General features: G+C 40.5%; 1 protein-coding gene across 1 annotated transcript in view; it reads left to right on the forward strand.

Annotated features, from left to right (window-relative positions):
- The first annotated feature begins 980 nt into the window (after positions 1-980).
- The window catches only part of CALCR (calcitonin receptor), a 111,356-nt gene continuing 95,932 nt past the window's right edge, over positions 981-16,404 (forward strand). Inside the window, exons 1-2 of the mRNA XM_027540158.1 lie at positions 981-1,063; positions 1,251-1,481. Coding sequence (XP_027395959.1) covers positions 1,452-1,481 — 30 coding nt within the window. The 5' untranslated portion in view covers positions 981-1,063; positions 1,251-1,451. The remainder of the gene's footprint in view (positions 1,064-1,250; positions 1,482-16,404) is intronic.

Below are 16,404 nucleotides of genomic sequence, written 5' to 3' on the forward strand. Positions count from 1 at the left end.
GGAGAAAAAAAAAAAAACAGTATCCACGGCTTCCTTGCTCTATCCAGCGTTGGGCAAAAGGATGCTGAGGGCTGTGCGTCCTTGGAACCAACTTGCCCACCTCTCAGAGCGCTCCCGCCAGCCGGAGTAGTGCCCAGCCTGGAATCGGGTTGTCCTAGGCTCCTCCTGGCATCAGAGGCTTTGGGAGTGGCTGGGGGTTGGGGGAGAGAGGCACTCGAGACCCCAGTCTTCCTCACTTCCTCACTCCGGGTAAGCCACTGTGCCCACCAGCAGCCCCCCGTATGAAGGGCGCTTTTCCTCTAATCCAGCCTGCGCTTTCAGCTCTGCACAGCTGCCCCAGTCTGAACGCTCTGCCCGCACTTTCCGGACCCCCACTGCCTCTCTCCTTACCCCAGCTCCTTCCCCGGCTTCCTCTCAGGACCCCAGTGCCTAGCCCACCGTCTCCCCACCCACCTCCATCTCACTTTCACCACCTCGCCCACTAGGGACCCTCTCTCCGCAGGCTCCCAGGTGGTGCTGTCCCCTGAGCAGTGGCTGAAGGAGCTGGGGTGGCACGGTCTCCAGGGGTGGGTTCTTTTGGAAACTCGCCCCTGCGGAATTGGCATCCTCTGGGGGAGGGGGACAAGGCTCCCCAAATGCTACCTCCGTCCCCCAGCCCAGACTGTTGCCCCCTCCTCAAGGTCTAACTCGGGTCCCTCTCAGGCTCTTCGTGTTTACGCCGCCTTTCACTCCGGGGGGCTCGTGGGGTGAGCCCCCCGCCGGGAGCGGCGGCGGGCCCAGCCCCACTCGCGGACCAGGGGGGCAGGGGGCTGTTGCGGAGGCGCTTGGAGCTCTCCTGCTCCCCCTCCCTTTCCGGGGACAGGAGCGGGCTGACGGGGGCGGGAGGGTTCGGGGACAGGGGGGGCTGGCGCTCATCAATTCCGCTGCCACCTCCTCTGCTTCCACGGGGGGGTGGAGGGGGACGTGGAGGCGGGCCGGGTAGGGCGGGGGAGCGGGCAGGAGAAGACTTAAGTAGGCAGAAGTTTGCGTCCAGCTCACTGCTGGAAGGGAAGGCGCCGGGAAGGTGAGCCTCCTGGACTTTGGGGAGGTTGGAATCAAGCACGGGGATAAGGCAGTTTGCCTCTTAGCCTATAATACAAGCTGGGGTTAGGGGTAAACTCTCACTTAAAGCAGAATTAAAGTGTCGGGAAATCAGGAGAGGGACGAGACAGAGAGCGCTCCGGACTAACGCGTAGTTTTCTCTCCACTAGGACGGCCAGCCCCCCAGGCTCTGGGTGGGCTGCGCCGCGCCGCTCTCGGACCTTCCTGGGTCGGAGAGGTGCTCACGCACCGTCCGCACCGCACCCAGCGGCGGCCGGCCGTCTCCAGCTCAGGAGATGCCCGCTGGAGCCTGAGTTCCTGAGCCTCTGGAGCCACCACCTGCGAACGCCCTTGGCTTCTACCCAGCCACCATGGAGAGCAACTCAGAGAAAATAATCCAGGTAAGGAGGGTCTTGGAATGAGAGGGATTTATTCCAAGCTCTAGGATGTTCCGGGGTATGGTGGAGATGCATTAGGTACCTTGGGTTTTGATTACAAAACTGCAGTTTTATTGCGATGTTTGAGGGTCTGATTAGGGTCGGCTTAGTCTCAGTCGCCTCTCCTTACCCTTGATTAAAGCAAAACTAGTTGTCCTGGGAAGGTGCTGAAACTCAGGGTGTCATGTTGAAGAGTCCTCTGATTGTGTGTGAGTTTTACTCTGCTGTTAATATCAATTTCCCTTAAAAGTTTCATTCTTCAGCTTCCTGAGTCTGAAAAATTACCCAATGAGGGGCTGAATGCTGTGGATTTTTTCTAAGAGATGTTTATTAACTAACAAACAGATGATACTGGCGTCTACATGCTGTGTCTTGGTTGTTCTCGATATTGGTAATGAGCCCAGTGGTCAATGGAGTTACTTGTTAAGTCATGTTTTACAGAGAATTATTTTCAACAATCATTTATGCATAGCAGCCATTCTTCACACCTATTAGGAAAAATATGTTGTGTGCATAGTTTCCAAAAGGGTACTCTTTCTTTCATGATGCTCTTTCCAAGGCCGGGTGAAAGACTTCAAGAAAAGCTCTAACATATTAGTTCTATCTTCCCGAAACATTCATTTTCCTTGTGGTCCAAGGAAATCCAGTCAAAGTCAAAAATTAACTATCCAGTTAGCTTTTTAACCCATTATTCAGGCTATATTTTGCAGAACTAAGAAAATTTCCGTCTGAAAGCTTTAACCTAATATTACATAGTACTTGCAAACTAGAAGGCAGGGTTCCATCGCCGATCTTCAGGAGACCCTGACTGCCGTAGTTAACCTGAACCAAATCATCTATTCGAGGTTATTTGTTGCATTATTGGGTGATGGAAAGTGAAATGTTCAAAATAAACCAAAGTGTGGCCACGTAGTTTCTGAAGCTAATCTTTAGAAAGCAGAGTGTCTAAGTTTGAGTGTATCTTAAATGGTAATAGAAAAACAAATGGTCCATATATTTGGGCAACCTTCACTTACCATTAGAGACAATGGTAGGAATGGTTTTAGTGTTGTGGGATTTTAGTGGTTTTAGTGTTGTAGGAATGGCTTTAGTGTTGTGGGATTTATAAAGTATCATTTGTAATAGCATGTTGGTAGCCTAGTCTGTGTCCAGTTGGAACCCAGCTTTAAAAGGTCAGAACTGCTGGTTTTCTATGCTGGCATTATGAGAGGGTCTAAGGTGATTAGCTTTGCAAAACAGCTTTGCAGTTGAAGTCAGTATTCTCAGTGGGCACTCATTTCTACTCAGTATTTTAACATAAGTCAAAACATCCATTGGTCGGGGTTTGCTTTGGTTCCATGCCTCTAATCTACAGTTAATTTCAGAAACTATAGCCACAAGAATAATAGTCAATCCTTGTAAAGTACTCTAAGGTTATTTATTGACCATACCGACATACCCAATATGGTAAACATGAAATCCTTATTATAAGTTATTCATAAGAACATATAAATAATCTTAGAGTTGTTTTGTTTCATGATGCTCGAAGTCAAAGAAAACTCTATTCTTAGTGAACTTCTCAGATTCTTTCAATGTTGACATGAATGAAAATATTATCTACTGCTGGTTTTTATTAGAGTAAAAATGAAATGGAAATAAGAGACTGGTGATGTGTTCAATGATAACCTAAACCAGTGTTCTCAACTCAGGCTGCAAATTAGAATCAATGGGAGAACTTGCAAAAAAAAAAAGGATGCCCAGACCCTATCTCAAACCAATTAAATCAGATTATCTGATGAGGGGGTTTACATTGTGATGGGTTCTTTAACGTGATTGTAATCTGCAGCCATGGTTGGGAACCACTGACCGAGGCGGTTCCCGTCGGGTTTGGTAGAGTCGGGTTATGTCGGAGAGTCTTGGAACATAAATGCCATATGTTCTATTGTGGGTCTAATTTTATTTTTAATATTTATAACCTAATATCCCAAATAGAAGAAATATATATTTTTTCCACTGTTGATTGTAGATGTTTAAACCATAATGGTTTCTGATAAAAAAAAATATTCTTTTTTTTTCTAAAAAACAATCTATTGAGTCTGAAGCTTATCTGACTGTCCAGAAAATGGTTTAATAAATTAATTCTAGTTTTAAGAGCTACGGGAAACAATGTTTTACCAAATACAGAATTTGATCTCATTTTTGCTAAGATCTATATGATGTGTAATATGCAAATATGTACCCTTTTGAAGGCAGAAAAGAAGAAAATAGTACCGTGTTTCTCGGCACACCAAATAGCATAACCCGGGTGCCGACTATAGTCTAGTATTTTCACATAAATTATTTTCTTTAAAGCTTACAATAGCCTTGTGAGGTACCAGCTTTTCTTTTGATTTTACCTATAAGGAAATTAACTCATTAGGTTAATGAACTTGTCCAAAGCCACAAACTGAGTAAATCTAATATGTGTTTGAACCCTGGTCTTCTTCTAAGTTCAATGCTGTTATAAAATATAGTTAATACATATATTTATATATGTACATCTATTTAATTTAAAGACAGCATTTTTCACAAAGCAGTATTAAGAACACAGATTCTGACAGGGCTCTCCTTGAGTTTCATGCCTGACTCTACCATCTTCTAGAAGAATCTGTATGGTTTGCGGCAAATTATATAACCTTTGCGTATCTTAATTCTCTTCATGAAATCAGGTTTTTCTAATGAGAATTAAATGAATTAATGTTGTGAATCACTTTGAGTAGGTGCTTGGTTCATAGTAGGTTCTATGTAAGTGCTATATTTTTTAAATGTCATTTATTCAAAAAATATTTGTGATTATTTATGATATGCCAAGCATTCCATTAAGCCTGAAGGTACCTCGACAAATAAGGACCTGTCCTCAAGGTCAATAGAGAATGACCAATACATAAGTAATATTCCACTCAGGTATGAGATTTTACTCAACTTTAATTATAATTAAAAGCATTATTTTATGTGACCACTTTGTGCTTTTCAATATTGATATGACCTTATAGAGGTCTATATAATAAGTATTACAAAACAAATTACAAATGAGTATTACAAACCAAGTGACAATATTTTGTGTTGTCACCATGGTATTAACTTGTTATTAATTCTATCAAAACACAGAAAATAATATTAATTTATGTTTCTGGCTTCACTTTGTGAATGTAGAAAACTAGTAATATGGAAAGGTGTTAAGTTTTCATATGTTTATTTTAGCAATGAAGAATTGAGAGGGGAAGAATTGATAGAAAATGTCATCAGAATCTATTTCTCAATATTTGCAAGTGCAGTTTTCTTTTTTTTTTTTTTTTAAGTACAGTTTTCTTGAATTGTTTTTCCAAAAAGGGTGTTGTCTGTATGGAATGCAGTTTAGTGCTTTTTTTTCCTTAAAAGAAAAAAAATTTTTATGGTCAGAAGCGTGGATCAAGGAGTGCAGTTAAAGGTGTCTAATACCCAGCCAACCAGCCGGCTCTGCAAGACCATTTCTCATGGAAGCTGACTGTGCTTCTCCCACTGTGCCTTCGGCTCCATGCCCTTGACCTGCACTGCAGGATACCCCAGGGTTTCTCTGGGTACCTGAAGTATAAGATTATGTCTCTGTTCAAATGAAAAACCTCTCTTTATTAAAAGTAGCGTATGAATTGGTATTCTCTGTAGAGGAATAATACAAATACTCTAAACCCAGGAGCTATTTCTCAAAGAAATAAAGTATCTGCCTCCATGAAATATTTTCTGCTTTTGTGATCAGTATTTAACCATTCTATTTCATTAAAATTTCTGTTTGCAAATGTGTATCTTGCTTCTGTCTTATCCACTCTCAAGGCTACTCCAGATTTTTCTCATGGAGGCTGCATTTTTCTTCTGCGTAGTTTCACTGCCACCCCTCTCATTTAAGCTTTATTACCTTTAACAAAATACTTAAATGTCCCCCTAATATTCAGCCACGTTTAGTCTCTCTGTAACGCATTCAGTGTTACACACACGGTCAGACTTGTTTTCTACGCTCCCATTTTGTCACCCTGGATTCGTAATTATTCAGTGCTTGCCCTGGGAGCCTAAGACTTAGAACCACTCCAGCCTAGCATGGAAGAGCTTTCATGATGTCATCTCATTTTATCTTTCCCATCTAAGCCAAGTAGAAAACCTCAACAGCTTCTTAATTCCAGTTCCAAAGCCATAGTGATGGCACAAAAATTGAATCCAGTCTCTCCTTCATTTCCAGCCCTTATGAAAATTTTCAGCGGGCATTTTGAATTGATATTTTATTGCTTCAGAATTGGGGTATGGGTGGGAGGGGGCCCCTTTACATTAATGGTTTATTTGCAGAGCTGCTTTACTCTAGTTTTAGTTTTTTTCCTGAAACCCCATCCCCAATTCTTGCCTTTTATTTGTCTGGTAGTTCAGAATTTGTCATTTCAAATATCACCTTCCCCTGTCCTTCAGAACATATTCAACATTCCCCAGTAACACGTCTAACAAATTACCATTCTCATAGCTTTGTCCACATTTAAAAACTCAATAAATGTTTACTAAATGCCCATTGCCGTCCTAGTCCGGGCATATTGTGACAAATTACACTTCCTGGCTTCACGGGGGACTGGAAGAGTCAGACAACGCAACAGACAATCACGGACCCGTGGGGTAAGTACTCTAACAGAGAAACGCCAGTGAGCGCTGCCCAGGGAGGAACAACCCCGAGCTGGACACCGTGGAAGCATTCCGAGGGAGGTGACCCTAAATGGGGACATGATTCAGCATTTAAGTGACAAAACAATGAGCCAGATAAGCAGGGGAATAGATGAGCTGTGTTATAGGCAGGACACCAGACAGTAAAAAACCCCAAAGGCTTGAGCCAACATGGTGATTTGCGAGAAGCCACAGGTATCCAGAGGCACCCAGAAAGTATCCTGCGATGCAGGACACGGAGTCGAAGGCTCGGGGTCAGGGGAGAAACACCTACAGCTCCAACAAGATCTAGTCTTGCCGAGCCAACTTGATATTAGAGCAGTACGGAATCTGCCACCCTCTTAATTTGTATCGATTCTAATACTCTTCCTATCTTTCAGCCAGACTGATGTGCCAAAATGGCAGATCTGATTATTTAAAAGTCCGCTTTTAGCTCTTTCAAGGATCCCCATTGTCCTCATGACGAAATGCAAACCCGTTAGCACAGCGGCATGGAAGCTTCTTGTGACCCTGCCGAACTTGCCAGGACTAATCAAAATACCTTCTGCAGTAACAGAGAGGAGAAACAATTAGAGTCACCTAGGTGGAGATAGAAAAGAAAAAGGAAAAAACAAACAAAACAAAAACAGGAGCTTACAGGGGTCTGCAAGGGTAGTTGATGAATGATAGAAATGTGAACTAGGAAAAGTGAGGGAAAGGAACCATTGTGTGATCAATTTCAAGTTTCTTTCAGATTATAGGAGATTATAGAGATTACAGGAGAGATGGATGTCCTTCACATAGGACAAGTAATATTTTGGGAAAGGCAGATAAAGAATTTAATTAGAAATGTAATGCATTTGGCTTATCCACGTGGCAATGTCCAATAGAAGTGGATATAGAAATGTGTTTCAAGAGATAATTCTGTACTAAAGGTACAGGTTTGGGAGACAATCATATAGCTATTTCAGCTGATGGTGTAGGAATGGAGGATATAGCCTATAGAGAAGTTAAAAAAAAAGAGTCAAAAATGAAGGGACAAAAGCAAGCACAAAAGTAAGAACATCTATTTGAGAAAGCCTATTTTTTAAGGGTCAGTGGAAAATGAGCCTGCAATAGAGATGAAAGGTTAGATGAAAGGAAGAAACACAAGAAAATGTCGTATTAGGGAAGCCAGAGAGGATGAAGTGGGCAGGCACCTAGACTCAATGTTGCGAGTGAGTCAAATGGGATAAGAATTGAGAGATTGCAACTGGATTTAACTAAGAACGAGAAGTGAGGAAAAGCAAGCATTGAGTGTACACGACAATTTCAGTCAGTTTGATATATACTCCTTACTCTCTCTCCCCTTTTTGAACTCTTACAATTCCCTATAGTTTAACTTAAATATTGCTTCTTTTTTAAGTCTTTCCAGTGGTCAATTCCCCTGCTCTCAAGCAAGATATAATATCACACCCTGTGACATCTCTTTCCTTGGGGCTTCCAGGGGTAGCATGCATGCACACCTGTGTGTGTGCCTCTGTGTATATAAAGTATTCTTCCCTTTTGTCATTCATTCACTGACATAAACTCTTAATCTCTTTGATATAACAGTGTAGTGGGGGAAAATATGAGTTTTATAACTCCCCTCCCTGCAAATATTGCAGTCTAGAAATATCCCCTTTCAGCACACAAATGTCTCCCAGAATATGTGTGTACTTAGAAGCTGCACAGGTGAATTATACAAGTGAAAGATGCCAATTTTGGATCACAAAGTATACCATTTTATATTTGTTTAATGGCATTTTATTCTCCGTTTTCTGGAATATCTTGGTTTTTTTTAAATTTCCCTACTACATTAAAAAGGACATTCACATATTTATCCCATATCCAGCACACACAAGAAACCATCTCTTCTCTTCGTGAAATGGGTTAAATTTACCTAAACATGGCCATGCTTTTGTTTTTCCCCCTGTAATTATTTTTGTTACATTGAGGCTTAAGTTTTTCCAGTTTTATGGTATCAGCTCAATATTGCTACAGATTTTAGCTCCTTCTCTCTCAAATCAATAACCCATTCACATCTCAAAGCTTCTTACACCCACACTCTTATTTCCGGATTGAGTTGGTGTTGATTGGAAGAGCCAACTCTGTTCTCTTCATTGAGCATTTAAAACAGAACTTACCTATTCAGAGCGTAGCATTTTGTTTAGGCATGCATAAGCATTTCCCACCGGCCTCTTTATACTTTATTAATCACAAAGTGGATTCTTCTACTTCTCCCATGCTTCTTGCACTAGGCGGAAGCTACTTAAGTAGTATTTATTTTCTGTACAAAAGGAAAAAAATAGAACTGACCTCTCTCATGTTACCAATATGGACTGGCATCCTGGGAGCAATTAATTCTCAACTGTTTGAATAACTGATCATCAGCAAGTTAGTACCTTTAACACGTTAGGAATATAAATAAAATAATTACGAAGCAGCTATAATTCATTGAAGTCCTACTGTGCTAGAGAGAGTGATGTGCCATCACTTCTCATGACAGCCCTATGGAAGATTATCGATCCCAGTCCATAGGTGAGGAAGCAGAGACACAGACAGCCAATGAGGCTCACCATGCTTCTCGGGAAGCGGCAGAGCTGGAACTCAAGCCTGCTTGCCTAATGCCAAAAGGTTGGTTTATTTCACAACTGCAGTCAAATGAAATTTTGATGACAACTTAGACATCTTTTATTAGAATTGTATATATGAATTGTCTTAAATGATCGGAGCCTTTAATAACCAATGGAATGGGGAGCGCCTCTCCATGGACATTTAAGTCAGTCTCTCTGGAGGTGTCAAGCTCAGTTTTCACACCCACTAGGGTTTTAGGAACTAAGCCTCTCACAGTAACCAACGCCCAGGAATTTGGACGCATTCGCCTGCGTTCCTAAGCCTCCCCTGGTTCACGCCATATGCCAAGTGGGCATTCTAGGTAGCTATGTATGTACGTAGGAATTTCCTGCACAGCAGTGAAATGTGACATTAGTTCTTCTAGGACTTTAGGCTTTTATGTCTGACCCAGCCTATTTCTATGAACTAAGCAAATTAATTTGTTGTAAACAAATAGGAATTTGGTGTCAGCTGACTATGAAAACTGTATTTATCCCTTTCTGGAGCCCAAAAGTAATAGCACTTACCCCAGGACTAGACTAGGAAAAAATTATCACTTTGATGATAATTTTTAAAGGAAAATTCTGCCATTTTTTAGAAATTTCCTCTCTGGTGGGGTTTTCATGAAGTCAACTTGGGCAACAAGGGAAAAAAGGATAGGTGACGTGCATTGCTGCCAAATTTAAATTTCAAATGGACTCAACTCATACATTAATTAACCCAAACTTCAGCATAATTATTTGTTGCTAACCTTAAGTCTGACAGACAGAATTCTTACAAGCAGGAGAGTGTAGAAAATGTCAGTGTTTATGGACATTGAGGTGGGATCTGTTTAGCCCAAGATTCAGAGAAGTTCCGGCACAGAGAGCACAATAATGCAGATTGCTTTAACACCTCATTCCCTGGACCCACCACAGGGCTAAAAGGTCAGGACAATATTAGAACACTTTTTCATCCCTAACGTCATATAGACTGCAACGACGGCATTAAGGCAAAAGCAAAAATCCCAGCAAAGTGGTGAGTGATCACTGTTGCTCGAGGGCCAATTCAGGAACAACGAGACTTTACAGGCTTGCTTCTTTTCCCCATTCAAAAACAAGAATGATTTTATTGCCTCCAATGAGGAAAACGTATATTCTTGCAAATTAGGTATATCATTTTAGTGAATAGAAGGTCAATGAGAAACTTGGCCTTTCTTCTTAGCTGCTGAAGTGTTAATAATTGGGGCAGATTTGAGTAGTGGCAACTTGGAGTCAGCATATATCAACGCTGGAAGTCGTCTCTCTGAGCTGCATTTTAATTTGTGAAAAGGCACTCCTAGTATTTGAAGTGATGCCATACGTTTTCTCGGTAGCTAATATTTTATCCATATTTTTGATGTGGAGTTGAACGCTTTCACTAAAGAGCAGACTGAGGCAGAAATGGCGTAGTTCTCCACCAGTAGATGACGGTGCTGCCCTGTAAGCTCCAGCCTTCTGACTCCAAGTCCAGTGCTCTCCCTGAAGAGTCTGCAAAGAGGCAGGGAGTCATGAACATTTGCAGGCAAATATTTGCATGAATGTACTTAGAGATGACCACATGGAGCATTAAACACATGAATAAGAGTGGCCCTGGGCTACATTCCATAAGAGGCGCAGCCTGTCTCTGGAGCCCCCTCCCTTCCCTTACTTTCCCAAAGCCCTACTGCTCACGGTGTTCCCCTTTATTCCAGAAACCTGTTCTCCTAAGAAAAAGCCCCACTGCTTGTCTTTCCACAGTCTCCCCCTCAACTCCCTTTTGCACCAACCCCCAAATCAATTGCTTTTCTTTTACCCTATTCCTACAAACCCTGCCATCTGCAGATTATCTAGTAGTGGCATAAATCCTGCTGTCTTCAAGAAAAAAACAATCACGTTATCAATGATTCAGGAGGTAATTCTTGAACCTGGCATTCACTGACATGTGTTATTTGACCAATCAGTTTGGATCTTTAGTATCAAATTTGAAGCTTGATGCTACCCTGGAGCATATTAAAAGCTTCGAAGTCCTATTTGCCCTGTATCCTCCGCGGGCAGTGTAACCAACCAGGGTCATCCCTGCCAGGGCCGCTCCCCTGGCTCCTGGCTGGCCTGCTCACTGGGCCTTGCACCCCTCCCCTACATAGTCTCTGCTCACACCTGAAGTAAACTCCTAGCACGTAGATCAGAGCAGGTATCCCCCCATGCATCATCATTAAGGGCTTCCCACCACACCCGTGCCCTTGCTGCCCCACTCTTTGTCGTGGCCTCTAGTGCTCTGTCACCTGGATGTCCCAGCCTCACTGCTCCCAATCCATTTACCTGGACCTCTCAGTCCACCGCACTCAGCTCGATCCATTCACCAGAGCACAACACGTCTTTTTCCTCCTCACACCCTCCACAGGAGCTCTTCCCTCCGTCCGCGATGCTCTTTCACTCACGTTCACGTCTCTAGCTGCTTCCCTTACTTCAAACCTTAGCTTAAATGTCACTCCCTCAAAGAGGCCCACCACAGTCAATCACGCTTTCTAAAGTATGTGTTGCCCTGTTCATATCTCTCTCTCAGCTCCGTGATTATGTCCTAATAGTTAGAACAGTTCATAATCATTTTATTCTCTGTTCTTGTCTCTTTTCTATCACCTTCATTAGAATATAAAGCCCATCGGGTCTGTCCTGTTGATTCTTTTTATTTCCAGCACTCGATTAATATCTATTTAACAAATGAAGGTATATATTCATTTAATCTTGTCCTCACAGCATTTCTCAATTTACACAGCCACAAGACCCTTTTGTGATACACCAGTTCTTAATACCCTGCTGAAAATCTTTGGGAAATCTGCGTTTTCAGAAAGTTAAGATAATAACAGGAACTTTAAGTACTGATGCAAGGGTGGCTTGGGGCAGGTGGGCCTTTTTGATCATTTTCAAGTTTCCTCTTAGATACAGCTGTTCACAGTGGGATCAACCGTATGATGTCATATTCATGAGTCTAAATGGGTCTGGTACTTGCTGAGACAGAACCATATTCAGGCTTGTAAGAGCTAATTTTAGTCTGTATCGCTTTGGAGGATATGTGTTTTCTTAAAAAATCTAATCATTTTTATAAATATTCATAATTATATCTTCTGTTCACAGCCTTGGTTGAATCTGTAATTTTTACCAACCAAGATTATCACCTACCTGCTTTGCTGCCTGTATATAAAGACAGGCAATTCTAAGTAAAATGCTGAAGAACTTTCCATGAATTCTTTGGTTCAAATAGGATTTTTCACTAAGTATTTCAAGTTGCAATATGCAAACCTAGCTGAAAAAAAGGCATTCTGTCACAATAACCAACTTGTACATGGTAGGTTCTTAGGAATTAAGTTTTGGTGTTGTAACTGACAGGAACAAAGTCCAATGTGAAACTTTGACCAAAATCTGATTCACGACAAAGTGTGTAATTTTTCATTTTCAGGGAAAGTATGTATTAAAAATTTTCAAGGAAGCTTGGTTATAAAATAGATTTATTGAAATATTTCAATAATGATAATAACATCTAATAATTACATAGCACTTACTATGAGCCAGTAATGTTCTAAGCCTTTTATAGATATTAATATATTTATGTTCATAGCAACACTCTCAGGTAGGTACAATTATTATCCCCTTTGCACAATAAGGAAACGAAAGCAGGTAGAGGTAAGTTACTTATGGAAGAACACACATCCAACCCAGGACAGAATTGGAAAATGAAGGAGGTCTGGCTTCAGAGAGTAAGTAAATCCTAAAAGAAAAATGTGTTTATTGTACATTTATGTTAAAAGCTTTACAGTCAAAGTGTTGTTATCATGATGTAAAATGTCAGCACGACATTATAAACAACTATACTTCAATAAAATAAATCTAATAAATAAATAATGGAAAATGTCTTTCACTTTAAAATTTTTTTCAACAGGGGATCCATGGATTTCTCTCTTTTTAGAAAATTAAAGAAATGGAAGTGGTTTTCCTTATTTGTTCTAAATCTTAATCTCTCCAGCGGTCATAGGATGCACCTGACGTGATAGTATTCCACTGTGGTTTATAAGAAGGGGAAACTATGCTTTGCCAAGTTGACATCTCATTCATAAAAAGCAGAGTCAAATGCGAAAACTTTGTTCTAAGGTGCAATTTCTACTTAAAAACAAAAGCAAAATTTTGTCTTAGCAAAATATAGTTTTAAATAGCATTTCAAAACTATGTCTTGATTACTTATGTGAAAATTAGTCAGAAACCCATGATAGATAGGGTTTTAATGATGTGGAGGGAAAAAAAAATGCTCTAAAAATGGCGAGTACAAATACATTGAATTTTAATCAGTCTAAAAATGGTCAAGTTTCCTATTCACTCCCTTGAAGATGATAAACTTTCCAAGATCTATTTTGGAGCATGGCAACACTTTTCCATGTGTTGTGAATGGTCTTACTTCCCTGTGAGATGACCACTTTGGCACTCTGTGTACTTGCTTGCAGGGGGTGGGGAATCTGTTCAGATAGTCAAAGGAAAATCTGTGTGTATTTCCATGTTCAAGCTGCTCAGCCTTTTGCAAGTGATTTTTATTTACCATCTCTGATATGTTTTTAGTTTATTTACCATATCTGCAGTTATTTTCCTTTCTAATATCAATTTTAGCTCTTTTGTTTACTATTTTTTAATTTTTCACATATGCTATTATGTGATATGTTTCAGTCTAAAGCTTTTTTTCCCCTCCACTGTTAAGGCTCATTTTAAGAATAATGAAAGAAAGAATGGAAAACATATGTTTATGGGGTATTTCACAGAATATTGATCTAGAACCTAACTGCTTCACATTAGCCTATCCAATTTCACTGTGAATCAGGTCATTTTTCCAGCAGTAGGTTATCATTTTAGAGGCAAGGGAAACGAATGTACTCTAAAAGAAGAAGGTTTAATCCTCTAAAGTAGTATGAAGTGTAATCACATTCACGGAGGGGGGGAAATGTATATACAGCACAAGGAGAAGCAGTTTTATTTTATTTCAATCTAGTTGGAAAAGAAAATCTACTCTTAATATTTATTGTGCTAATTTGATGTGATACTACATTCTAAGTACTCAAGAAAAATAAAAGGACTCAGGATTATCTTTGCCCTTTATCAATCTCAAGATATTACAGAGAAATATTTATATTACCCTCAGTTAACACAAAATATCCTCTGAGGACAGAAAGAAAAAAAAAAAAAGAAATCACTCGGTCTTTAACACAGAAACTTGTCTTGAATACTTTTGAAGATGGATCAGTGTCTGTAGCAGAACAGAGCACTTACCATCCTATTCTGTTTAGGGAACCTTCAGAGAGGTAAATTAGCCTAATCAATTTAGCAGAAGTCGGAAGTTTCATAGACATTGCCTTGTAGAATTTATTTAATCCCAGCCTAAGTTCTTCTCTGCCAGAAAGCCAAAGAACAGTCTGGCTTACAGACTGAAGAAGAGCAGACTGACTCTGATGATAACAGATTGGAGCTGGAAAGGTGAGATGGAACCTTTCTTTGTTGATTTAACAATTTTTCCCCAGCCCCCTTCCAGTCTGTACTACCTCTTAGCATAACAAGGACAATACTTTTAAGTCCTTCTTCATAGTTATTTAAATGCCCAGCTAAATGATTCAAAATAAAACCCAAAGTTTTAATAACACCAGGTTTTGACAATAAAAGTTGTCTCTCACCATCCATTTGTCATGTGTCCCTGTTCCCAAAGTTCATTGAGTCTTAACACCTAGTTATGCTCCTTTAAGTTAGTCCATGACCTGCCTGTGTATTTGATGAATTTGCAAAAGAATGTAACACCTTTCTCTCATGCTCCCTCTTCTCAGTCACTTATCAATCTTCTAAAACTACCTTTTCCCCACTCCTTAGTATGCATCTTCTTACAGATAATTAGAGAAGATCTTAGCAGTCCTAATCCAACCCCTTCATCATATAGATGAAGAAATAAAGGAAATATGACACCTCCGGTATCACATAGATGTTTCACTTTATCCCCTTAGTCAGATGTTTTGGGGGAACAGTAAAAAACAGCTGTTCTAGTTCCATACCATGGTGCATTGAACAATTTTTAGATTTGGAGGTATGTATTAGAAAGAAAATAGGACATTCTCTATCAAGGAGAATTCTCCATCAGATCATAGCCGTATAAGCTGAATTTATCCTTCCTTTTGATCTCATCTACAACTGCCAGATACCACCCCACAATAAAGAAAAGAAAGGGTCGAGATCCAGACATAACCCCTGTAATAACTAGCAGGTAGAAATGTGGGAAGCTAGATGGCACCTTGGGGGACCCCCTAAGTTGTCCATGCTGATGGACATGAAAATAGACTTAGGCAGAAGAGAAAACAATCTTATCTGGTCTTACCATTATTCATTGTTTCCAAGCTGGAAAAAAATTTTTTTTTGAGTCTCTTGTCTTTTTTCTTTCCTCTTCACAATACTTTTAAGCTGAGCTCTGAAATAGGTATTGCTGAGTTTTTAAGTGATAATCACGAATGTGTTTTGCTTTTAGGATTTTTCAGTGTGCTTGTTTAAATAACATTCAAAACTTTCCCAAGGCAGTTTGCTGATGGAATTGCTTTCAGGTGCATTCAGGACCTTAAGGGAATAATAGATGGGACAGGTGAGTTTTTAGATAGATGATGGAGTGATTGGCTGGGACAGAGTTTCAAGTACAACACCATAGAGGGGCTTGGAGATGTCAAGGACCACTTGCCAACTGTGCATGCACTAGGGGAATGTGGAAGGGAAATGCCACAAAAAATAGTAAGGACTACCATGTATTGGGCTTTTGATAAATGCCATTCTATGCACCAACACACCCACTCCAGTGTTCTTGACTGGAGAATCCCAGGGACGGTGGGGCCTGGTGGGCTGCCATCTATGGGGTTGCACAGAGTTGGACACGACTGAAGCGACTTAGCAGCAGCAGCAGCATGCACCAACACGGATTGTCTCATTTAGGCTCCACAACAATCCTGCAAGCTAGCTATTTTAATTTCCATTTTACAGATAGGTAAGCTGAAAATCAAAGAAGCTAAATAAATGAATAATAATAAAAGAAATAAAGATAATTATAATTATTAATAATATGTTAACAACAGATTAATTTTAAAACTAACATTTTGGAGGGCTTACTATGTTCTTAAGTGAATTATCCCATTTAATACTCATAATAATCAAGGCATTATTATTATATTCTTTTTACTTCCTGGGAATAATGAGCCTTAGGGACATAAGGAAAGATGATGTAACTGGAAGCAGAGGCAAGATTTAAATGCAAACAGTCAAACTGCAGAGCCCATGGTAGAGCCGCACACCATCCTGTGCTATGAAAAGCAGAACATGCTTTCTCACCCAGGTCTGTCTGCTGCTCAGTCATGATTTTTTCACAGTCCCACATGGTCTTTAAAATAGGAGTTCTCAACTTTCATCTGATGACCCATGTGGATCCATGATGAGGTTTCACTGTCTGGCAGCAAAATTAAAAAGCTCAAAGAGCATGTCAAGAGTTTGTCCTACCAACAAGTGTGTTCAATTTAAAGGATTGAGCTTTGTTC

Source organism: Bos indicus x Bos taurus, chromosome 4 (assembly GCF_003369695.1).
Source record: "Bos indicus x Bos taurus breed Angus x Brahman F1 hybrid chromosome 4, Bos_hybrid_MaternalHap_v2.0, whole genome shotgun sequence".
Lineage (NCBI taxonomy): Eukaryota > Metazoa > Chordata > Mammalia > Artiodactyla > Bovidae > Bos > Bos indicus x Bos taurus.